Source organism: Canis lupus, chromosome 11 (genome assembly GCF_011100685.1).
Source record: "Canis lupus familiaris isolate Mischka breed German Shepherd chromosome 11, alternate assembly UU_Cfam_GSD_1.0, whole genome shotgun sequence".
Classification (NCBI taxonomy): Eukaryota; Metazoa; Chordata; class Mammalia; order Carnivora; family Canidae; genus Canis; species Canis lupus.
Window position 1 is genome coordinate 8,590,869 of NC_049232.1, and position 27,171 is coordinate 8,618,039.

The 27,171-nt window shown below is 34.6% G+C and overlaps 1 protein-coding gene across 5 annotated transcripts in view; it reads right to left on the minus strand.

The window, feature by feature from the left end:
* The window catches only part of DTWD2 (DTW domain containing 2), a 112,910-nt gene that overhangs the window by 62,420 nt on the left and 23,319 nt on the right, over positions 1–27,171 (minus strand). For all 5 annotated transcript variants that reach the window (XR_005366559.1, XR_005366560.1, XR_005366558.1 and 2 more), the window contains exons 2-4: positions 26,899–26,989; positions 20,784–20,878; positions 18,401–18,593 (exon numbers count right to left, since the gene is read on the minus strand). Coding sequence is in view for 2 of the 5 variants with exons in the window: in XM_038551866.1 (XP_038407794.1) it covers positions 18,401–18,593; positions 20,784–20,878; positions 26,899–26,989 (379 nt within the window). In the remaining 3 variants the exon portion in view is untranslated. The remainder of the gene's footprint in view (positions 1–18,400; positions 18,594–20,783; positions 20,879–26,898; positions 26,990–27,171) is intronic.

Consider the following 27,171-nt stretch of genomic DNA (forward strand, 5'->3'; position numbering starts at 1 on the left):
AACACCTGAAAATCAGCACAACAGGCCCCTCCCCCAGAACACCAGCTAGACTGACAACTTCCAGGAGAAGCCAAGGGACTTAAAGAACACAGAATCAGAAGATACTCCCCTGCGGTTCTTTTTTCCTTTTTTTTTTTTTTTTTTTTGGTTTTTTTTTTGTTTTGTTTTGTTTTGTTTTGCTTTTTGATTTGTTTCCTTCCCCCACCCCCCCTTTTTTTTCTCCTTTCTTTTTCTTTCTTTTTCTTCTTTTTTATTTTCTTTCGTTTTTTTTCTCTTCCCTTTTTTTTCTCTTTCTCTTTTCTTTCCTTCTTTCTCTCCTCTCTTTTTCTCTTTTTCCCAATACAACTTGCTTTTGGCCACTCTGCACTGAGCAAAATGACTAGAAGGAAAACCTCACCTCAAAAGAAAGAATCAGAAACAGTCCTCTCTCCCACAGAGTTACAAAATCTGGATTACAATTCAATGTCAGAAAGCCAATTCAGAAGCACTATTATACAGCTACTGGTGGCTCTAGAAAAAAGTATAAAGGACTCAAGAGACTTCATGACTGCAGAATTTAGAGCTAATCAGGCAGAAATTAAAAATCAATTGAATGAGATGCAATCCAAACTAGAAGTCCTAACGACGAGGGTTAACGAGGTGGAAGAACGAGTGAGTGACATAGAAGACAAGTTGATAGCAAAGAGGGAAACTGAGGAAAAAAGAGACAAACAATTAAAAGACCATGAAGATAGATTAAGGGAAATAAACGACAGCCTGAGGAAGAAAAACCTACGTTTAATTGGGGTTCCCGAGGGCGCCGAAAGGGCCAGAGGGCCAGAATATGTATTTGAACAAATTCTAGCTGAAAACTTTCCTAATCTGGGAAGGGAAACAGGCATTCAGATCCAGGAAATAGAGAGATCCCCCCCCTAAAATCAATAAAAACCGTTCAACACCTCGACATTTAATTGTGAAGCTTGCAAATTCCAAAGATAAGGAGAAGATCCTTAAAGCAGCAAGAGACAAGAAATCCCTGACTTTTATGGGGAGGAGTATTAGGGTAACAGCAGACCTCTCCACAGAGACCTGGCAGGCCAGAAAGGGCTGGCAGGATATAGTCAGGGTCCTAAATGAGAAGAACATGCAACCAAGAATACTTTATCCAGCAAGACTGTCATTCAAAATGGAAGGAGAGATAAAGAGCTTCCAAGACAGGCAGCAACTGAAAGAATATGTGACCTCCAAACCAGCTCTGCAAGAAATTTTAAGGGGGACACTTAAAATTCCCCTTTAAGAAGAAGTTCAGTGGAACAGTCCACAAAAACAAAGACTGAATAGATATCATGATGACACTAAACTCATATCTCTCAATAGTAACTCTGAATGTGAACGGGTTTAATGACCCCATCAAAAGGCGCAGGGTTTCAGACTGGATAAAAAAGCAGGACCCATCTATTTGCTGTCTACAAGAGACTCATTTTAGACAGAAGGACACCTACAGCCTGAAAATAAAAGGTTGGAGAACCATTTACCATTCCAATGGTCCTCAAAAGAAAGCAGGGGTAGCCATCCTTATATCAGATAAACTAAAATTTACCCCAAAGACTGTAGTGAAAGATGAAGAGGGACACTATCTCATACTTAAAGGATCTATTCAACAAGAGGACTTAACAATCCTCAATATATATGCTCCGAATGTGGGAGCTGCCAAATATATAAATCAATTATTAACCAAAGTGAAGAAATACTTAGATAATAATACACTTATACTTGGTGACTTCAATCTAGCTCTTTCTATACTCGATAGGTCTTCTAAGCACAACATCTCCAAAGAAACGAGAGCTTTAAATGATACACTGGACCAGATGGATTTCACAGATATCTACAGAACTTTACATCCAAACTCAACTGAATACACATTCTTCTCAAGCGCACATGGAACTTTCTCCAGAATAGACCACATATTGGGACACAAATCGGGTCTGAACCGATACCAAAGGATTGGGATTGTCCCCTGCATATTCTCGGACCATAATGCCTTGAAATTACAACTAAATCACAACAAGAAGTTTGGAAGGACCTCAAACACGTGGAGGTTAAGGACCATCCTGCTAAAAGATAAAAGGGTCAACCAGGAAATTAAGGAAGAATTAAAAAGATTCATGGAAACTAATGAGAATGAAGATACAACCGTTCAAAATCTTTGGGATGCAGCAAAAGCAGTCCTAAGGGGGGAATACATCGCAATACAAGCATCCATTCAAAAACTGGAAAGAACTCAAATACAAAAGCTAACCTTACACATAAAGGAGCTAGAGAAAAAACAGCAAATAGATCCTACACCCAAGAGAAGAAGGGAGTTAATAAAGATTCGAGCAGAACTCAACGAAATCGAGACCAGAAGAACTGTGGAACAGATCAACAGAACCAGGAGTTGGTTCTTTGAAAGAATTAATAAGATAGATAAACCATTAGCCAGCCTTATTAAAAAGAAGAGAGAGAAGACTCAAATTAAGAAAATCATGAATGAGAGAGATCACTACCAACACCAAGGAAATACAAACGATTTTAAAATCATATTATGAACAGCTATATGCCAATAAATTAGGCAATCTAGAAGAAATGGACGCATTCCTGGAAAGCCACAAACTACCAAAACTGGAACAGGAAGAAATAGAAAACCTGAACAGGCCAATAACCAGGGAGGAAATTGAAGCAGTCATCAAAAACCTCCCAAGACACAAGAGTCCAGGGCCAGATGGCTTCCCAGGGGAATTTTATCAAACGTTTAAAGAAGAAATCATACCTATTCTCCTAAAGCTGTTTGGAAAGATAGAAAGAGATGGAGTACTTCCAAATTCGTTCTATGAAGCCAGCATCACCTTAATTCCAAAGCCAGACAAAGACCCCACCAAAAAGGAGAATTACAGACCAATATCCCTGATGAACATGGATGCAAAAATTCTCAACAAGATACTGGCCAATAGGATCCAACAGTACATTAAAAAAATTATTCACCATGACCAAGTAGGATTTATCCCTGGGACACAAGGCTGGTTCAACACCCGTAAAACAATCAATGTGATTCATCATATCAGCAAGAGAAAAACCAAGAACCATATGATCCTCTCATTGGATGCAGAGAAAGCATTTGACAAAATACAGCATCCATTCCTGATCAAAACTCTTCAGAGTGTAGGGATAGAGGGAACATTCCTCGACATCTTAAAAGCCATCTATGAAAAGCCCACAGCAAATATCATTCTCAATGGGGAAGCACTGGGAGCCTTTCCCCTAAGATCAGGAACAAGACAGGGATGTCCACTCTCACCACTGCTGTTCAACATAGTACTGGAAGTCCTAGCCTCAGCAATCAGACAACAAAAAGACATTAAAGGCATTCAAATTGGCAAAGAAGAAGTCAAACTCTCCCTCTTCGCCGATGACATGATACTCTACATAGAAAACCCAAAAGTCTCCACCCCAAGATTGCTAGAACTCATACAGCAATTCGGTAGCGTGGCAGGATACAAAATCAATGCCCAGAAGTCAGTGGCATTTCTATACACTAACAATGAGACTGAAGAAAGAGAAATTAAGGAGTCAATCCCATTTACAATTGCACCCAAAAGCATAAGATACCTAGGAATAAACCTAACCAAAGATGTAAAGGATCTATACCCTCAAAACTACAGAACACTTCTGAAAGAAATTGAGGAGGACACAAAGAGATGGAAAAATATTCCATGCTCATGGATTGGCAGAATTAATATTGTGAAAATGTCAATGTTACCCAGGGCAATATACACGTTTAATGCAATCCCTATCAAAATACCATGGACTTTCTTCAGAAAGTTAGAACAAATTATTTTAAGATTTGTGTGGAATCAGAAAAGACCCCGAATAGACAGGGGAATTTTAAAAAAGAAAACCATATCTGGGGGCATCACAATGCCAGATTTCAGGTTGTACTACAAAGCTGTGGTCATCAAGACAGTGTGGTACTGGCACAAAAACAGACACATAGATCAGTGGAACAGAATAGAGAATGCAGAAGTGGACCCTGAACTTTATGGGCAACTAATATTTGATAAAGGAGGAAAGACTATCCATTGGAAGAAAGACAGTCTCTTCAATAAATGGTGCTGGGAAAATTGGACATCCACATGCAGAAGAATGAAACTAGACCACTCTCTTGCACCATACACAAAGATAAACTCAAAATGGATGAAAGATCTAAATGTGAGACAAGATTCCATCAAAATCCTAGAGAAGAACACAGGCAACACCTTTTTTGAACTTGGCCATAGTAACTTCTTGCAAGATACATCCACGAAGGCAAAAGAAACAAAAGCAAAAATGAACTATTGGGACTTCATCAAGATAAGAAGCTTTTGCACAGCAAAGGATACAGTCAACAAAACTCAAAGACAACCTACAGAATGGGAGAAGATATTTGCAAATGACATATCAGATAAAGGGCTAGTATCCAAGATCTATAAAGAACTTATTAAACTCAACACCAAAGAAACAAACAATCCAATCATGAAATGGGCAAAAGACATGAACAGAAATCTCACAGAGGAAGACATAGACATGGCCAACATGCATATGAGAAAATGTTCTGCATCACTTGCCATCAGGGAAATACAAATCAAAACTACAATGAGATACCACCTCACACCAGTGAGAATGGGGAAAATTAACAAGGCAGGAAACAACAAATGTTGGAGAGGATGCGGAGAAAAGGGAACCCTCTTACACTGTTGGTGGGAATGTGAACTGGTGCAGCCACTCTGGAAAACTGTGTGGAGGTTCCTCAAACAGTTAAAAATACACCTGCCCTACGACCCAGCAATTGCACTGTTGGGGATTTACCCCAAAGATACAAATGCAATGAAACGCCGGGACACCTGCACCCCGATGTTTATAGCAGCAATGGCCACGATAGCCAAACTGTGGAAGGAGCCTCGGTGTCCAACGAAAGATGAATGGATAAAGAAGATGTGGTTTATGTATACAATGGAATATTACTCAGCTATTAGAAATGACAAATACCCACCATTTGCTTCAACGTGGATGGAACTGGAGGGTATTATGCTGAGTGAAGTAAGTCAGTCGGAGAAGGACAAACATTATATGTTCTCATTCATTTGGGGAATATAAATAATAGTGAAAGGGAATATAAGGGAAGGGGGAAGAAATGTGTGGGAAATATCAGAAAGGGAGACAGAACGTAAAGACTGCTAACTCTGGGAAACGAACTAGGGGTGGTAGAAGGGGAGGAGGGCGGGGGGTGGGAGTGAATGGGTGACGGGCACTGGGTGTTATTCTGTATGTTAGTAAATTGAACACCAATAAAAAATAAATAAAAAAAAAAGAAAAAAAATAAATAAAGCCACAAAAGATATTCCCATACAATTATTATAATGGCCAAAATTTGAAAGACTGCTCATATCAAGTGTTGTCAAGGATGTGAAGAAACTGGATCTTTCATAAACTACTGAAGGGATATAAAATGGTATAAAGCATTGTGGAAAATAGTTTGGCACTTTTCCAAAAGTGCCAAAAAAATTTTTTTTTAACATACACCTATTATATGAATCCAAGCATCCCATCCCTAGGGTAAAACAATTAAAAAAAAAAAAAGCATACACTTGTACAAAGATCCATGTACAACGGATGCCCACATAAACAAAGTGCAGGTTTAGCCACATAATATAAAAATGAACTTCTGATACATAGCCAAAAGAATAAACTGCAAAATGATTATGCCAAGTGAAAGAAATACCAAAAAATGGTATTAATGTATAATTATATTTATATAAAATTCTAAGAAATGCAAACTAATTGATAGTGGCAGAAAGAGCACTGGTGGTCTGAGGATGGGGGAAGTGGGAAATAAAGGATCACAAAGCTCGAGAAAATCTGGTAAGTGATGGACATGTGTTTACTATCTTCATTGTGATGATGGTTTCACAGGTGCATACATATGTTAAAACTTAGCAAACTGTACACTTTAAATGTGCAGTTTGTTGCATGAGAGTTACAAAACAAAATTTAAACAGGAAAAGGATTATACATTTGCAAAATAAATACAAGGCAATGATATATGAAATTTTTAGGAAGCTTCATGGGAAGAAAGGTAAGTACGTGATGATTAATCTTATAGGCATCTATTCACCATATGATCCAAACAAGGAAACTGCTGATGATGGGCTTACTGGGCTGCTAGTCACAAGTCAAACATGTCATAATAGTTATCATGTGGGCAGGATAATGCAAATGATAAAGGACAATTCAAAATATTACTATTGGAGACTATGTACCTACTATACTCCGACACAGCACAAAAAGAGAAATGCAAAAAGGAAAAACAAGGAGAGAGAGATGGCAAGTGAACTACCACATCATGCTCTCCTTTGGTACCTACAAAGGTATCCTTTGATACCCTAAAAAAATCTTTACAGAAAGTTATCTTGATAGATATAGATATAGATATAGATATATAGATATATCTGTCTAAAAGATCAACAAGAAACTCCTGAGAAATGAAATTTTCATTTTCTGTTATTACTGAATGACCACTTTTGCTGTTCTTGAAAAATGACTTTACAATGAAAATTTTCAATGTCAATGTGAGAATTCATAAGGAAAATGTATCTACTGTGTTTACAACTATAAATATTTAAGATTTCATATAATCTGTTATTTTTTAGCTTTCAGGTAACCCCAAGCAATGAAGTTTTTCCATTAGTACAAAATAAAATGATACTCTGTATATTCTTCAATTCTCTTCATATATTCATTTTATATAAAAAGTTTTCTAAGTTAGATATACATTTTTAAGGGCATTTGTTTCTTCTAGTGACTTCCATCCTAAACCGCATGCTATATCTTAAGGGCGAAGATGTCCAATTATCAAGTAAACTATCTTCACTGTAATAACATTTTATGAAGAAAAGTAATAACCCTGCTTCCTTTTTCTACTTAATCCCCAATGCTAGAAGCCAAGTTTTAAAATAGTGCTCCCAGGTAAATGAAGACTGTTTGCACCATTGTTTGTCTAAAGAAAAGGCCTTGATGGGAATACCCATATCCCAAGCAAAGTAAACTAAGAAATTCTAGCCCAACACCAATATAATAAACCCTACAGCAAAAAGAGGGGGAGGAAGGAAAGAGTGGTATAGGGTGGGCACCTAATAAATTATTTTAATATAATGATTTATAATGATAATGATAATAATTTACCTAATAAATTATCATCACTGTAAAATGTAAGCTCCATGAAGACAGAGATCAGGTCTACTCTAGTTCATTAAAAATAAAGAGAACAATCAAAGTGGAGGATGGGAGTACAAAAAGCATTCAACAGATACATGCTGCATGAATGAGTTAGTAAACCAATGAATAAGTGAATAAATTAAGCAAACATACAAACAAGTGACAAAGAGAACACATCAGAAGACTGATTCTGGAAGAAAAAATTTTAGATTACAACTTTTCTGTCTTTTCAAGGATATTAAACATTAACTATGAAATAATAGGTAAGATAAAAGAAAAATTCTAAAGCTATTATTTAAAAAAATAAAAATAATATTACACTCTAAAAAAGCAGAAATGAAACTGAAGAAAAAAATAAAATATGCATGAGAAAAAATCATTTAAATACATCAGAAAACAATGAGATAAAGATGATTAGGAAAATGAGGAATGGGCAGTCTCTTCAATAAATGGTACTGGAAAAACTGGGTACCCACGTGCAAAAAATAAAGTTGGACCCTTATTTTACACCATACACAAAAATGAAGTCAAAACGGATTCAAGAAAGACCCAAAGCTTTTAAAAGCCGCCTACAGGAAAACAAGGGGAATAGCTTAGGGACATTAGATTTGGCGATCATTTCTTGGATATGAACCAAAAACACAGGTAACAAAAGAAAAAACAGATAAATGAACTACTTGAGTAAAAAGATGAAAAGGCTTTTCTGAATAACAATTAATAATATACATTACATTGCCATTTTCCTTTTCAGGAAGACATTTCTCTAAGATACAGAGATGTATCTTAGCTCAGGCTGCTATGACTAAATACCACACAGGCTGGCTTCTGACTATCACCATCTTTGGGAATTCCCCTGTTTTGAGCCTTATATATGAGACTTAATGACCAGAAGTGAAATCTTAGCCTTGGGAAACAATACTCTGTAAATATCTTCATGTGTGTGTACACTCAGAGCTTTCTGAGCACTGGTACCTCAGTTAAAGCATGTTTGAATGGTGCACATGCCTTAGAAGTGAGTATATATTGTTATAATGTATACGAGCACACACAAAAATTTTGGAAGGAAATGCAAGATACTTTTAACTCTAAAAAAGATGCAAAGAAGGAAATGCAGTTAGGGGGTTACTTGGAACAAAGGCAAGGGAGATGATTACTGCTTTAAACGATGATTTGTCTCAATAGTTAACAGGCCCTGTATTGCCATACATCAAGAATCATCAGTTTCCCTCTCCTCTTTCAAAGGTAGACTATTTGATTCATGAAATTATATCTTTTCATGGATTTAATGAGTTGTCCAAATGATATGAACAATGTGTAGGCCATAATAAAATTTTTCAGTATCTGACATTCAACACCAGCTAGATGATAATTACTACAGAGATATGAGAAAATGTATGTAACTATTTCTAATCTCTCATAAGAAAGGTACATAAATATATGTAAAAGATTATATAGGCAAGTCTAGTTTAAAATCACAAAAATAAAGTTTATTTAATGAATTCTCAGATAAATCACACTACTGATTGAAAAATACTCTAGTATGGCGTCGGATCCTTACCCAAACTGCTACAGTTTTTCCAAATTGGCCCTAAACCTTTCTCCACACACTCTCACAAGGAATTTCAATGTCCTTCTCTGTAATTAAGATTATAAATTAATTCTTCCATCCCCTTAATATCAACATTGTATTTGACATAAAAGCTTTAAATGCCTATGTTAGAATTCTTTACCAATCCCATCACATACTAGCTGTGTGAGCTTGGGCAAGTTATTTAACCAGTCTGTGTCTCAATTTCTGTTTCTACTAAATGGAAATCATATTAAATCAATATGTCAATTAAATGAGTTAATATTTGTATTTAGAAAAGTAACTGACACATAATAACCACTATACGAATGTTTGGAAAACTAAATTTAATAAAGTAACAGTTTTTTAACTTCTGAAAATATTTCTAGCATTTGGTATCCAGAGACTCATAAGCCCTTCTCCCAGATCTGAACTCTTCTTTAACTTTTACACACAAGGCTTCCAGTCTTTTTCTACTTTATTTTCTCTAAGCATTAAAACATCTAGTACTCAAGAAACAAAAGAAAAAAATAGATAAGCTGAACTTCACCAAAATTAAGAACTTCTTTACATCACAGAACACAATAGGAAGGTAAAAGAACAACCCAGAGAAAAGAGGAAAATATTTGCAAGTCATATATCTGATACAAGGCTATTCTACAGAATATGTAAAGAATGCTTACAACTCAATCATAAAAAGCAAAATCACGAGGGGCACGTGGGTGGCTCAGGGGGTTTTAAGCATCTGCCTTCAGCTCAGGTCATGATCCTGGGGTCCTGGGAAAGAGCCCCACATCGGGCTCCCTGCTCAGAGGGAAGTCTACTTCTTCCTCTCCATCTGCCCCTACCTTCTGTTCATGAGTGCTCTCTCTCTCTCTCCCTCTCTCTCTCTCTCTCTCAAATAAAATCTTTTTTAAAAACAAAAGCAACATTGCTAACTTAAAAATCAGCAAAGCACTTGAAAAATATTTGTCAAAAAAAGATATACAAATGACCAATTAGCACATACATATGCTCAACATCATAGGCAGTGGGGAAATACACTACACACACACAAGACATAAGCAAGGTTTGCTCAGATGTGGAGAAACTGAATCATTCATACATCACTAGAATAAATGTAAAACAGTGCATCTGCCTTAGAAAATAGTTCCACAGTTCCTCAAAAGTTAAAAACAGAGTTACTAAATGACCCAACAATTCTACTTCCAGGTTATACCCAAAAGAACTGAAAAGGGGTATACACACAAAAACCTACAAATATTTATAACAGCATTATCCACAAGAGCCAAAAAGTGGAAACAAACCAAATGTCCATTAATGGATTAATTATAAACAAAATGTGATATACGCACATACTGGTATATTATTTAGCCATAAAAAAGAGTAAGGTACTGACTGACTCATGCTACAACGTGGATCAAGTCTGAAACATCCATGGCTTGGGATGCCTGGGTGGCTCAGTGGTTGAGCATCTGCCTTCAGCTCAAGGCATGATCCCACAGCCCCAGGATCAAGTCCTGCATTGGGCTCCCCGCATGGAGCCTGCTTCACCCTCTGCCTATGTCTCTGCCTCTCTCTGTGTCTCTCATGAATAAATAAATAAAATCTTAAAAAAAAAAAAAAAGAAAGAAAGAAAGAAAGAAAGTAAGAAAGAAAGAAAGAAAGAAAGAAAGAAAGAAAGAAAGAAAGAAAGAAAGAAAGAAAGAAAAGAAAGAAAGAAAGGAAGGAAGAAAGAAATACCCATGGCTAAGTGAAAGAAGCCTGACACAAATAAGTAAGTCTACAGAGACAACAAACAGAGCAGTGCATTGCCTGTGTTTGTGAATGGGGAAGGAGGAAAGTGACCACTAATGGGTAGAAAGTCTTGGGGGGAAAGAAACTCAAAACATGAAAATACTGTGGAATATGATAATGGTGATAGTTGTTCAATTTTGTATACATACTAAAATCCACTGAATTGTACACTCTAGAAGGCTACATTTAAAGGTTGTGAATTATATCTCAATTTTAAAATCTCTAGTACAGCAGTGCTTCTCAAACTTTAATATACAGAAGAATTACTTGGGTATTTTGTTAAAATGAAGATTCTGGGACTTGACACTCAGTATTTTTGTTTTGAGATTTTATTTATTTATTCATGAAAGACACACACACAGAGAGAGAGAGAGAGAGAGGCAGAGACACAGGCAGAGGGAGAAGCAGGCTCCATGCAGGGAGCCCAATGCGGGACTCGATTCCCAATCTCCAGGATCACACCCTGGGCTGAAGGCAGATGCTTAACTGCTAAGCCACCCAGGCATCCCACACTCTGCATTTCTAACCAACTCCTTAGTGATGGCAATGCTGCTGGTCCATGAACCACAGTCTGACAAGGAAGGCAGGGTACATTCTTCCACGCTCTGCTATGGTACACCTCCACCTGACTTATTCAAGAATAAAAATGTCTTAAACTTTAAGCACTTGGTTAGACCAGATGATTGATGATACAAAATCATAAATTTAGGTTAATTTTCGAATAAATTCAATCTAAATTTTCTTAATTAGCCAATTCTAGAGCTAGCCTGATATGCTGAATTAGAATGCAGGAGAAGCAGATTACACTTCTGGTTCTCCCCATAACTGGCTGCAACTTCTGAAGAATCATTTCTTGCTGGCCTGTAGCTTCCTCCCTTCTAAAATGCTAAGAATTTATTAATATTTAAGATTCCTTCTGTTTCAAAATTTGTAATATTAACTGCCAAGGGATTTAAGAATTTCTCTCAGAAAGACAAGTTCACAACTAAGAATTCAGTGAGGAACAATGGAAGTATGGAAGCAATGATTTTTACATAGAGATTTCTTTTTATTAATATATTTTTTAAGTAAGCTCTAGGCCCAATGTGGGGCTTGAACTCACAAACTCTGGTATCAAGAGTTATATGCTCTACTGACTGAGCTAGCCAGGTATCCCTCACATAGATATTTCTCAGAACTTTCTTTAAATTATTCTTTCACAAAGAACAAGATCATAGTTCTTACCAATTTACGTTCTATAACCTAGAATCATACACTCAACAGAAGCAAGTTAACTCAAGCTCCATATGTAAATACAATGCCATCTACAACCTTGAAGATAAGCCTCATAGCCCATGAGGAGAACACAACACTTCAACACATGAGCCAGAAGAGACCCAGAGAGGTATGAATACAATCTGCATAAAAATTATGAATGATGTGCAAAGATCAAAAAAGTTCATCACTGACATCATAAACCTTTGGCATTCTGTATTTAACATTCATCTCCTCTAACTATGCCCCAAGGATACTGAAGTTTCATGACATGAAATACGTACTTTGCTGTGGCAATAATTTAAATCATATTTATTGGAAGATACAGCATAGAAGTCACTAAACAAACAAGTAAAACACACTATTCAGAATCTCTGTCTCCATGAGGCTGTACTGTGCCCTTGTTTTCCAGAATCTTTTACATGTTACTCTGTAAATTTTTTTTTAATTGTGTCTTCTGAAAAGGAAAGGGTATTAAAAAGTAAGCCAACTCCCAATGCTGGTAATAGAAGTAAACAAACATGAACGTTCAGATAAAATTAAGATAATTTGAAGAAAACAAAAACACTAAACTTGAAAAGGTATCTGCACCCCCATGTTCACCACAGCATTATTTACAATAACCAGGATACGGAAACAGTCTAAATGTCCATGGACAGATGAATGCATAAAGGAAATGTGATGTGTGTGTGCCTATGTGTATACACACATATGTACATATACAGACACACACATAGTAGACATTATTCAACCATTAAAAAAGGGAAATCTTATCATTTGCAACATGGATGGACCTTGAGAGTATTACGCAAAGTGAAATAAGTCAGGCAGAGAAAGACAAACACCATATAACCTCACTTATAGGTGGAATCTAAAAAAATAATAATAATTTTAAAAATGAGCTCCTAGATACAGAGAAAAGATTGGTAGTTGCCAGAGGTGGAGGGAAGCAAAATAGGTGAAGTGGGTAACAAGATACAAACTTTTAGTAAGTCAGTCATGGGGATATAATATACAGCATGGTAAATATGGCTAATAATACCACACTGTACATTGAAAGTTGCTAAGAGAAAAGATCTTAAAAGTTCTCATTACAAGAAAGACAACTATGTTGACAGATGTTAATTGGACTTAGATTATTTTACAATAAATACAAATATCAAAGCATTATGTTATATACAGTTGAAACTAATATAATGTTATATATCAATTATATCTCAATTTAAAAATTAAGAGGATAATGATGAATTTGAACTACACAATTAGAAATGTAACATAATCCGGTCCGCAACAGGTCTATGTAGACACACGAAATAGTTTTCATGAAGATATTTTAGTCTGTGAGTGCTCCCAACAGTGCTCTGTTTATCAAGTAAGAAATTCAGCTTTAGTGGAAGTTTTATAGGCAGTAAAGCAAGGAAATGCAAATTAACTCACTGAAAATAAGTTTATGAAGAAAGGTGGGAGCCTCCACAAACATTTCCATATTCACCTTGGATTTATTCCTAGCCAATGTCAAGAGTGTCCTGTGTAAAATTCCTCTGTGGGAAGATATTCACTGCCAAATGGTCTGGATATATTAGAAATCTAGATTAAAAAGAGGCCAACTTAATGGATTTGTATTACAATTCCTTCATTCCATGGTTAAGTACAGTTTACATATGATTATTCTCTTATTTGGGGGAAAAAAAGCTATGTATTTTTTCTGTAAAGGAAGCAATACCTTGGATTTTACCAATAATCAATACCTTTGATTTTTTTCTTTCTACCATTTTTTCTTCTGTATTTGTAGCAAAATATTTATACTACTACAAAAACTGAATAGATCAGCTAAACTAAGAGTAACAGCTAAGACAAATTTATGCAAAAAAGCAGGTGGATAAGTATATGTGTATTGATGGGATAAAGAAAACTGATAAATCACATTTAAAAATAAAAGTTAATTAACTTATACATTATTTATAGATTTGGGAAACTTAGAGAAGAACTGAATTTTCATTTTATGTTTTCCATTTTTGTTTTTCCCTTGGTGAGCAAGACCATAAGGGAGAATTATTAAAATATTGCTATCCAGCACTGATTGTGAATGAATCAAGAAATGAACAAACATGTTTTTATAATTAAACAACTGATGTACAGTGGTCTGGTTATCTATGGGTTTTTGGTCTGCCCATCCCTGCTTTTAAATAGTCCTGAAAACAACACCTCATGTCCTTGGAGAAATTTCCAGATTCACGCAGTCTTGCTGTCAATAGTGATACCACCATCTACCCCAATCCCAAAAATAGGACCATCCAGGAATCTGCCTTGGGAAGGAGAAATCATCTTTCTGTTAAGATAAATAAAGCCAAGAAGAGACTAATCAGCTGCTTCCTACAGATTACTTCCAGTAGCAAGAAGGAAGTCAAAAATTAAACCCAACACATAGGGAAGTAAACCTCAAAACCAGAGAGCTGCTTGAGAACCAGATCCAGGCAAGCCTGAAGCCACTCCTACTGGTTCTCAGTTTCCCAGTGACATGACATGTGTACTTTCTTTTTTGTTGGAGTTAGAGTTGGAGCTCTGTCATTAATTATCCATAAGCAATGCACGCTACTTATAACTTAATTGTATTCACTTATTAAAGTGTGGCCCCTTGGAAAGTTTATTATGTAATAAAACAAAATTCTTTCCGGGAAAGCCAGGGAACAGTTACTGATTAAATAAAAATCATTACATATGAATGGGAAATTTTTTAAGAATGGAAGAATATATTAAAAATAAGCAAATCTTTTTAGTGTTAGAGAATGTAGTTCTATATTTTACTATAAAATCACTACAATTATCAATATTATTTTGTGAATGTCTAGAGATACATGTAGTTACATTTAAAAATCAATCCCTTGGGATCCCTGGGTGGCTCAGCGGTTTAGCACCTGTCTTTGGCCCAGAGCGCGATCCTGGGGCCCCAGGATCGAGTCCCACGTCGGGCTCCCGGCATGGAGCCTGTCTCTCCCTCTGCCTGTGTCTTTGCCTCTCTCTCTCTCCCTATGTCTATCATAAATAAATAAAATATTTTTTTAAAAAATCAATCCCTTCTTCACCTCAACTTACCTATCTGTGTAGATGTATGTTATATATATGTGTGTGTGTATATATATGTATATAAAACTTTTTTTTTAAGAAAGAGTAAATGTACAGATTTCATTGGTTTTTACAACTTCTAGAAACATTTTGTCTAACCAACAACCCATACTCATATATTTGGGCTAAGTATTATTTCAGGCAAAAAAAAATATTTAGGAATAATATTCAGGAAAAGACATTCTTGCTAGAGCTCTTGCTAGAGATGGCAACATTTCAATTTCAAAAAGTAAATTTCGATACCTATTCCTTAACTCTCAAAAAGTTCAGAATAGCATAAAATACACACATAGACTGATAATGAGTAATGTCAAAACTTTAGGGCATTTAAGGGACCTTTGTTATTCTTGAAACTTCGGGAAATTTGATGCTCTTTCAACATAAAGGTTGACAATTTAGTATCATATTGTTATCTAATAGGATATTTTATAATACACTTATAAATACATTTATTTTCTATTTTGTGACTTTATTTTCACATGTATGGCCCATTTTTTTTTCAGGTTTTTTTCACCTTCACCTGATTTCTAAGAATTCCAAGCTTATGAAGCCTTTATCTGATTCACAGATTTCTAGAAAGCCATTTGCCTTTCACTTTAGCGTATGGTGAGATTTCCCCTCATGTAGTCAAATCTAATATTTCTTTTAAGCACTTTATTTTATCTGATGGTTGTAATATATGCATTTCAAGGTTAAACAAATATCCACCTATATTTGCTTCTGGTTTGGAAAAACAAGAAAAGGAAAAAGTGATAAAAATATATGGCCCAGTAGAACTGGGAAAATTATTTAATTTACCTATGTCCTTATCTGCTAAATTATATATATATATATTTTTTTAAGATTTTATTTATTTATTCATGAGAGACACAGAGAGAGAGAGAGAGGGAGGCAGAGACACAGGCAGAGGGAAAAGCAGGCTCCATGTAGGGAGCCCGACGTGGGACTCGATCCCGGGTCTCCAGGATCACACCCTGGGCTGAAGGCGGCGCTAAACCGCTGAGCCACCTGGGCTGCCCTTATGTATTTTAAAATATCTTTTAATCTTTTTAACCTGACTTTGTAACTCATTTCTATGGTACTTGTGTAGTTACCACAAAATGAAAGATGCAGACAACACAAGCATGCAGAAAAAGAAAAAAAATTCAAATATCTGCAGTAAACCATTTTACAGATATAAGACTTCATTAAAATTCCTTTGTATGTTGGGTGATATCTAATTGTAATGTGAACATAAATTTTGCCTAAAGTGTGTGGCAACCTAACAGTCTGCCTGCCTTTTCAGAGTTGGTTCTTGTGGAAGCTATCCTAGGTAAATAGCCTCAATGGCATTTCCCTTTCAGAAGCAGTATGTCACTCTGGCTTTGGCTCTAAACTAGATGGGTTAAAGTGGCAGCTCTGCTCTGAAATAGCTGTGTGCTCTAAAGCAAACTATTGAACATGTCTTGTGTCTATGTTCCTCCCTGTGTTACCTAAAACAGTAACGATACTTTGGGGAACACTTAAGTAAGCAAGTTAATACAAGTAAACCACTTGGAATCGGGACTGGCCCATTGAAAGCATTCAGCATGTTGGCTGTTTTTTACATCTCTTTTACATAGATGAGTCTCATCTAAAAGCCGTATCTGCATTATCAAAGGGAATGAGAACTATAAAGAATTTGAGATGAGAATCTCAGAACCAAAGGTTCACTGTTATTTGTCACTAAGTACAAGTCTTGTTATGTTCACAACAAAACAGATAAACATATAACACAAAAGCTACTAGAAATGCAGAGCTAACTTCATTTAAAAGACATAAACAGAAGCTTTTCAAATACCTTTTTCAGTATCAAACACCTCATATATGACAAAAATAAGAGTAAAAAGAAAAATCTGAGAATGTGAATTGTTATAGTCACAGAACAGATACAAAAATTTGCCATGTAATTACACAGAAATCATAAGCAAATTCAAAATTCTGCAGGCAATGTTCTTTTATCAAAATTCAACAAAATAAGAAATAAAAATAAAACAGGGACAGAAATGTTATAACACCTAAGAATTAAGAAGTCATTGATAATCCATGGTTAGTAAGAAATCAAAACAAATTACAAATTATACCAATGCTATAGATATAAAAATGTCAACCCAACCCTTTAAGATACAGTAAAAGTCACACTAAGAAGAAATATCACAGCCTTCTCTCTCTATTATTAAAGAAGGAACTCACTACTCTTAGTAAAGGGAAGGAATACACAGTAAAATCTTATAAAAACAGGAAAAATTAACTGAAAAAGGTGAAAGCAAGTGATCAAGATAAAACAACAGATTAAGGAAATAAGAATAAAGTATAATAGCCATTAAAACAATCTAAAGGCTAATACTTTCAAAACATATTTAAAATTGAGAAACATCTTTTGAGTATGTTCAGAGAGAAAAAAGTGCATGTGTCTGTGTCTGTGAGTGATTAGAAAGAAGAAAGGACATAATTCAGAATAAATTAAGTATTTAAGAATATATATATATTCAGGTGTATGGCAATCAATTTGTTAACTCAGGTGAAAGGAATAATTACCCAAAACAGATAAAAGTTATTAAAAAACTGAACCAAATAGGAGAAAACTTAAGAGTTTGAAAGAAGGGTTTAAAAGTTATCATTTTATAAAGACCAGGAGCAGGTGGTTTCACCAATGAGTTCATTCTAATTTTTAAGAAGCAAGGAATTCCAATATTGTTTGAACTATTCCAGGTCATAGAAAAATATTAAAATCTCTCCACTGATTTGGTGAACTTAAGATTATCTTAGTACCCAAACCTGATAATATAATAAAAGTACAAAAAACATATAAATTATAATTCAACAGAATCAAATAAAAGTTTCAGCAATATATCAAAAGGATAATGTAAAATGATCAAGTGGAATTCACTCCAAGAACACAAGAATGGCTCACTATAGGAAGTGTATCATCATCAACAAATTGAGGGATAATCTAATTATAATAACAAATGACAAAAAGGTATTTCATAAAAATTCAGTCATTCCTAGTAAGAACAAGGTAATTTAGTTACCAGATGAAAGTATTTAAACATAACACTTAACAAAACATTAATACACATAGAAATAATTAATCCTTAAATTTCACTGATTAAATGTTTGAGATACTCTTAATATAGCAAATGCCCAAATTACGGTGAAGTTTGGTGGTAGGAATTGAGAAAGGTAAATAGGTTTCAAATTTTCTACATCTACATACCAAACACACAAGCAAGCATATACATATCTATGTACAAGCATTCACACACATAAATAGCATCTAATTCATATATAGAAATGTGTATCCCCCCACAGAAAACATATACAATGTACATAATTACATATTTGTATATATTCTATGTTAAAATACTAGCTTACCTGTTTGGGGAGTCGGAACAAAGAATTCTTATAGAAAATGTCCTTAGCCTGGCTCCATGTACCATCAATGATGATGATTGTGGAAGGATAAGTAGGAGAATCTAATATAAATTCTTCCAAATTAGCAGCTTCAGCCCCTGGATATAATATTAATGTATCAGACTTCCGACAAACATTTGAAAGTTCAGGATCTCTAAAAATTTAAAAAGAATATTTTTAATGGCTTGGGAGGGAAAAAAAAAGTTTAATTATTCTTATTGTACTTCTTTCAAAAACACATGTCAAAGTATTTGGTACTGGAGATATAATAATGAATGAGACAGCCTCTGTCTGCAAGCAATAAAATAACCCTAAAGGGAAAAGTTAAAGAGTCAATTAAAGACAATAAATGGCATCTTCTTCAAACTGATAAATAACATCTACAAAAATGTACAGTCAATATCATATTTTACAGTGTCCCTTGAGATTGAGATCAAAGTAAAAATGTTGGCTTTCACCACTCCTAATACACATTGTACTAAAGTTCCCAGTTATTGCAATTAAGCAAGAAAAAGAAATAAAAGGCATAAAGATCAGAAATAACCTTATTTGCAAATAATACTCCCACAGAAAGTTCTAGAGAACATACAAAACAATTTCAATAAGTACCAAATGAATTTAGAAAGTCACTGGATGTAGAGTTGATACACCAAACCCAAATTTTTGTATATACTAGAGGCAAAAAATTGAAGGTAATTATTTTTAAATTCCATTTACAAAGGACACCAAAAGCAGTAGATCTCTTAACCATTCCTCCATGGTTACAACAGGTACTCTAACAAAAGCTTAAGTTAATATCATTCGATTGCCAGATTACCATCTAAATAACAATCTTAATTGGCTTTAGTTCAAAAATCCATCAGTGAATAATAATTTACTAAGGACTATATTAGGCTCCAGAGGAAAAAAACCAAATTACTTAATATAATAGATTCAAAATGGGATGAGCTAAATGAAAAAGCATCAAGTTTCTCATCCACAAATATATTTGTGGAAGGGTTAGATAACCAAATGTCAGGGATGACCCAGATAGTTTCTATTTCTACCAGTATAGATACTCATCACTTTTGCAATAAAATAACCTGGATCCAAGCTGGCAGCTGATCAAATTCAGATATATCTATATACACCTATGAATTATAAAGAGACTACCATTCATTATAAAGAGCCTCTATATGAAAGAAATGTCACAATGTAAATGATGTGAATGCTCCCCATGTGAAGGGATCTGGATTTCATATGCATTCCCAACAAAATAGGAAAATTCACAATAGCAGCACCAACCTCAGAGCAAGTCTCATCTCTGAGGCCAAAGTAAAAGAAAATTTTATATGAGAAAATTGCCCCTAAAAAATAGTTTCAGAGAAAGGAAAAAATGATTTTATAAAGTTCTAACATGATGTTATTTTCATAATTTGAAACTAAATAATAAAAGAACCTAAAATAATAAAGGAAGAGAAAATTTTGGCCAATTCCTGGGCTTGGAGCTAGTACTAGCCTTACTTAGCATGTTCATAATTGGACTGAAAAAGAAATCTCCATATTTTCAAAAGAAATTAAATTTTGCATATAAAAATATACTTAACTGCAGATAGGATCAAAATAATTAGTGAAGGCTTTGTGAATGGGCATGAAAGCAAAAAAAATATGCTTCAAAGATAAGAAAAGACTTGTAGAAAAATGCAAATATGCACACAGTATATATTTATGATATTGGGTTACATAATAGAGTATGAAATAAGATCCAAGAATATTATAGAACTGTCACTGAAATTATCAACTAATAGACTGCTGCCTATAAAAATACTTGGCCTCATTAAAAAGAATATTTTAAATATGACAGGAGAAGGCATTCTATCATTTAAAAGAAAATGTGGTGTGCCTATAACAAGAATACTCAATATAGTCCTAGTCACTATGCCTCAGGAAAGCCTTAATGAGCTAGAATTGGATAAATATGTGTACATTTATATAAATGTGTATCACATATAATTGTTAATCTAGAAAAAAAGAAAAACACAACTAAATCTAAGTACTCTACCATCTTAAAGACAGTTTTAACAAAAATAAACAGTAAATATACACCCTTTAGGCTCAACAGATATTATTATGGAATTCAGATAATCCCTCTGTTTATTACATTTTGGTCTATGTTTTCTGAGGGTGTTTTTGTACATATTTTGATTTGTCTTGTATTATTCTGAAGGAGAAAGCAAAACTTCACTTTTTTTTCACCTCCTCCAATGTACCATGCTCTTGGTCTGATGGATAAGGTGAAGGGAACCATTTTTTAAAGATCTGTTTAAGTAAGACTTATTCTAAATTGCCCTACCAGATAATTTACCTTTCTTCACTGAAGCGACGACCAATCTTGACTTTACACTTGTCCTGGGGGAGGCATGCTGCTAATAGGGGAACTGTCCGCAACACTTTGCTTTCCTTTAAAAAAAATAATTAAAACATAGATTTTCACTTAGACAAACACACTTTTAAAACATTCATGATATCTGATACACTACATGATATAAAACTTTCACATGACTTTTATTACAGACCACAGTTTAATAATAAGAGCTATAGTTTCTCTGATTCATCAGTATTAAATACTACTGCTTATTTTTATTCTACTTGTGTTTAGAGGTTTACTGATGGAATAAGAAGATAAATTAACCTAAATAATGGTTAAGATTATGAAAAATGAGGGGCATCTGGGTGACTCAGTCGGTTAAACATCTTCCTTTGGCTCAGGTCATGATCCTGGAGTCTCGGGAGTCCCAGGATTAAGCCCCAAGTGGGGCTCCTCTCTTCTCCCCCCTCCCTCTGCTTCTCCCTCTACTCCTCCCTCTGCTCATGCTTTCTCTCTCTCTCTCTCTCTCATTCTCTCTCTTAAAATCTTTGTTAAAAGTATGAAAAATGACATTTTTATTTAACTAAAATGAATAATTCATTCTGGGAAATTTTATTTCAGTAGTAATTACATTTTGTACTATGTCAACTTGAAGATAACTGCCTAAATCTTTGTGTCCAGAAAAGAAATAAGTGCTGAAAAAAACAAAATCATGGGACATATCAAAGTGACACAGAACTTCCTAATGACCAAAATGGAATAATTTGAGTAACAAAGGAAGTAGCAAAGTGTATGGATCATGATCCAAAAATATAAAACAAATAAATAGGAGAGAAGAGACAAATCTTCCTTATAGAAGAATTCCAAGTAATAAACATAAGTACTCCCTACTCCAAAAGTTGGAGCTTAATCTCTCCTACTCACCTGAATGTTGGCTAGATTTATGGCCCACTTCCAACAATAAAGAGTATGGAAAGGGGGAAAATATAACAACTTTAGAACAGAGAAATCTAGTAACCATTCCTGTAAACTCCATTAAACTATCAGTGTTTTTTTTCCCCAACATCCTAGCTTACAACACTGAAAACCACCTTTCTTGTCACAAGAATTGTATCCTTTATCCTGGTATACCCAGCTGATTTGCTATTTTGCCTGAGCCTCCCTCTTGGTTATTTTGGTCTATAATGATCAGTCACTGTCTGGCTCTTCTCCACTGGCCCAATTGGGTATGTTAAGCCTGATCAAGTAAGTGACAGACCCCCTCTCTAGCCAGTTCACCTACAGATAGACCCATTACCTTTATCAATTTATATAACACTGCTTTACATACATTCTCACAGTAAACAATTTGACTACTATAGCACATTAATATGTATAACATATTAATGCACAAGAGTAATGTTATATGTGAATTTACTAAAGTAACTAAAAATAAGTTTATAATTACATTACTTATCTTTGTAACAGAAACAAAAAGTATGTTAGTAACAGTATTCAACACACACACACACACACACTACACACACACTCACCCTTCAGGAACATCTTTGTGCTAACCACTTTTGTCCTAGGTCTCTGACATGTTGATTAAAATAATAAAAAAGGGTAAATCTAGAGATACTGATAGTAAATTCATCTACCCTTAAGTTGGATAACAAAACAGGAGGGTCAGAATTTGCAGGGATTTACAACTAAAAAGAACATGTAGCAGCTGGAGCTGTGACGAGCCTGAAACCAATTTAGAGCAGCAACTATGACAAATGGGATGAGGAGAGGTGAGGAGAGAGGCTTAGGACATTCTCTAGTATGTCCTACTGTTTTCTTTCCTCCTTACTCTCGCTATGAGACTATGACACATACTATTTAAACTACTCTCCAAACTTTTTTTTAAAGATTTTATTTATTTATTTGACAGATAAAGGAGAGAGAACACAGCACAGCACGGAGAGGGAGAAGCAGTTGTGGGACTTGATTCTAGGACCCTGGGATCATGACCTTAGCCGAAGGCAGATGCTTAACCAAGTGAACCACCCATGAGCCCTACTCTCCAAACTTCTAACAACATATGTATGTATGTCAAATTAAATAGTGCAGTGCCAAAAGATTTATAATATTCCCAGATACACTTCCCACCACCACTTCCCAGAGGCAATCACTTCAACTCTTTTGGCTATTTCTTCTAGTAGTTATCGCCATATTTCTATAAAATATGAGTGTCTTACTATTTCTTGATTTATCAATTTTAAATATTCTTTACAAACTACCATTTATCATCATCACAGCTGACTCTAATGTGCATAATTCTAAGTGCATTATAGATAAATGGATAGAAAGATAAACTGATTCATTTACCACCCACAATACACCAGTAAAGAAGTGTATCTTTTATCATGTCCATTTTACTAATGATGAAACTAAAGCACAAAGAGTTTAATTAACTTGCCCAGAGTTACAGTTTACAGAGCTATTAAGGCTTTACATTCAAGCAATCTGGCTCCTGAGCCTTTACTCTTAACTAATGTACTTACTGTATAACCACAGCCTCTTATAATAAATGAGGATTCATCTTTCTTCTATTACTCCTTACCATCACATCTTCTAATATTTTTAGTTAAATCAATAAGCAGCACTTACATCACTATGGCTACAAAGACACTGTTCATAAGCAAAGGCAACATAGTTTCACAAAACATTTCTTCCTTATAGATAATTTTGTTACTTTTGAGATAACAGTTTTATTTTATCCTTAAGCGCTTTTCTACATACATAATTAGTGTTTTCATTTTTCTGTTGGTAAACACCCACTGATGGAATTATTGGTCATATGGTATTTCTATTTTTAATTTTTTGAGGAACCTCCATATTTTTCATAGTGGTTATACCAATTCACATTACCACCAAAAGTACACAAGGGTTTCTTTTTTTCCACATCTTCGCCAATACTTGTTATTTCTTGTCTTCTTGATACTAGTCTTTCTAACAGGAGTGAGGTGATATCTCATTGTGGCTTTGATTTGCATTTTACTAATAAGTGTTGTTGAGTGTCTTTTTGTGTCTGTTGGCCATCTGTATGTCTTCTTTCAGGTACAATGATTATTCTCAACTAGATTATTGTTTTTTGATGTTGACATGTATAAGTTCTTTGTATACTTTGCATATTAACCCCTTATCAGATTTATCATTTGCAAATACCTTCTTCTATTCAGCAGATTGCATTTTCCTTTTGCTGATGGTTTCCTTCACTGTACAGACACCTTTAATTTTAGTGTAGTACTAACACTATTTATTTTTTTAAAACTTTTATTTTTTTTTTTTTTACAGATTTTATTTATTTATTCATGAGAGACACAGAGAGAGAGAAAGAGAGAGAGGCAGAGACACAGGCAGAGAGAGAAGCAGGCTCCATGCAGGGAGCCTGATGTGGGACTCGATCCCAGGACTCCGGGATCATGCCCTGGGCTGAAGGCAGACGCTGAACCACTGAGCCACCCAGGCATCCCACTAACACTATTTATTACACTATTTTTTTGCTTTTGTTTCCCTTGCTTGAGGAGACATATTTATAAAAATGTTTCCTAAGGCCAATGTCCAAGACTTAACTGCCTATGTTTCTTTTAGAAGCTTCATGGTTTAAGGTCTCACATTTAGGACTTCAATCCATTTTGGGTTTATTTCTGTGTATAAGAAAGTGGTCAAAAAAAAAAAAAAAAAAGAAAGTGGTCACTGTTTTTCAGGCAGCTGTCCAGTTTTCCCAATACCATTTATAGAAAAGACCATCTTTTCCCCATTGTATATTCTTGCCTCCTTTGTTTGTAAATTAGTTAACCATAAAGCGTGTTTCCTTCTGGGCTCTCTATCCTGTTCTATTGATCTATGTGTCTATTTCTGAGCCAGTACCATAACACTGTTTTGAGTACTACAGCTTTGTAGTATATTGTGAAATGTGGGATTGTGATACTTCCAGTTTTTCTCTTCTTTCTCAAGAATGTTTTAGCTATTTTTGTGGTGATATACAAATGTTTAGGATTATTTGCTCTGGTCCTGTGAAAAAATGATATTGGTATTTTAAAAGGTATTGTACTGAATTGGTAGAATTCTTTGAGCAATATAAATATTATAATAAGATTAATTATTCCAATCCATGAGCATGGTATATCTTCCCACTTGTTTATGTCATCTTCAATTTCTTTCATCAATGTCTTATAGTTTTCACACTATAGGTCTTCCACTTCCTTTGTTTTTGTTTTTGTTTTGTTTTTGTTTTAAAAGATTTATTTATTTTATTGGAGAGAGCACACGACAGAGGTAGTGAGAGAGAGCATGAGCAGAGAGGAGAGGAAGAGGCAGGTTCCCTGCTGAGCAGGGAGTCCCATGCGGGGCTCAATCCCAGCACCCTGAGATCACAACCAGAGCCAAAGGCAGATGCTTAATTGACTGAGCCACTCAGGCGCCCCATCACCTCCTTTGTTAAATTTGTTGCTAAGTATTTCATTCTTTTTGGCATAACTATAACTGTGATTTATTTTTATTTATCTTTTGGCTACTTCATTGTTAGAATGAAACACAACAGATTTCTGTATATTAATTTTGTATCATGCAACTCTACTGAATTCAATTATTAGTTCTTAAAGTTTTTGGTGGTGTCTTTAGGGTTTTCTGTAGTACCCTGTCATTTCAAATAGTGACAGTTTTACTTCCTTCTTACCAATGTAGAGGCCTTTGAAAACAAAATTACCATAAATCAATGAAACCACCTACATTTTAAATGCAATATTATGTCTGGAAATAATGAAATATACAAAATAGTGAGATAATGAACAGACACCATACTATACAGACTGCAAAAGGAAAAAAGCATTCACCATCAAAAGTCAAGTTTTATCCAAAACTGTTATGGCCAGTAAACTATCATTTTTAAAAAAATCTGAGCTGCAGAGTGTTGCAAATTTAAATGCAGAAAAAAAAAAAAAGCTAGTGACCAAATTATTCAAATCCTAACAAAAGCATGTTGTTAACACTAAAAAACTAGGGATCCCTGGGTGGCGCAGCGGTTTGGCGCCTGCCTTTGGCCCAGGGCGCGATCCTGGAGACCCGGGATCGAGTCCCACGTCGGGCTCCCGGTGCACGGAGCCTGCTTCTCCCTCTGCCTGTGTCTCTGAGCCTCTCTCTCTCTCTCTGTGACTATCATGAATAAATAAATAAAATCTTAAAAAAAAAAAAAAAAACACTAAAAAACTTAAAAATTAAAAAATTAAAAGGCTACCCAACAAATGGAATATTGAACAATTTACAATACAAAAATAAGTGTTTTCATTATTGGAAAGGGAAAAGACAGACTGATATCTTTTAAGTCTTTGTTAAAGATTTCTTCAGAAATTTAAAAGAAAAATTATTCCTTCTTCAGAAGTCTGATTCAGTAGATTATGTCCTGAGTTCCCAAACGCTAAAAGAATTTTAACTTCAGTTAATCAAAACCCACTTCGTATCATGCATCAACTAGTTTTACAGTGACTATCATTTATGGTTATCAATGAAATCTTTCCCTCCCTCCCTTCATTATTGCAGTTAATTACGAATTACAAACACACATACACACCAGCACATGCATAATTCTCTCCTATACAGGAAAGTACTAATTTAAAAGTCTTTATAAGCAAAATATATAATTTATACATATTTGCTCTATTCACTTAAATAAAACTATACATTCATTTTGTAATGCTAAAAATATTGACAGTTACTTCTACTTTAACAAGAAATATCAAGAAATATAAGCTATGATCAAAATTTAAAAGCAATGATTTTCTTAGTTCTTCACTCACAAAAATCTCATCTTCACACAAAATTGTTGGCATTCTAAATTTCTCCACTATTCAATTATTGTTTGTATGAATTACATTTTTATGAAATAACAATTTTTATCTGTCTCTAAAGCGTTAAGACACTATACTATAACATATAAAAGAAATTTCTTCCCAAAGACAAAGCATTTATCATCAATTTATTTTCAGAAATGTTAAAGAGCTAGAAGGTATGCGTATGCTCATCAAGGTGTTTCCTCTTATATACTGATATTCTATTTGAAGTTATGTATTTTACAAAATTTACTCACCTCCGCCGGATGCTGAATTATGTACAAATGAGTAGAGATGTGCAGAGGATGCAATGGTAGAAATGGACACAAACATACTTTCTGAGGCCGGCTAAAGGGCAGAAAGAAAAAGAAATCCTGTAAATGTTCAAAGTACAATGATATAACAATAACCTAAAACTTGAACATAATGCCTCTTCTTTATGTAAAGAGATTTGCTAAAGTCTTTTAAAATGAAACACCAAGAATGAATTTAATCAATTAGACTTTAGAAATGAGAGTTTGGAAAAAGAT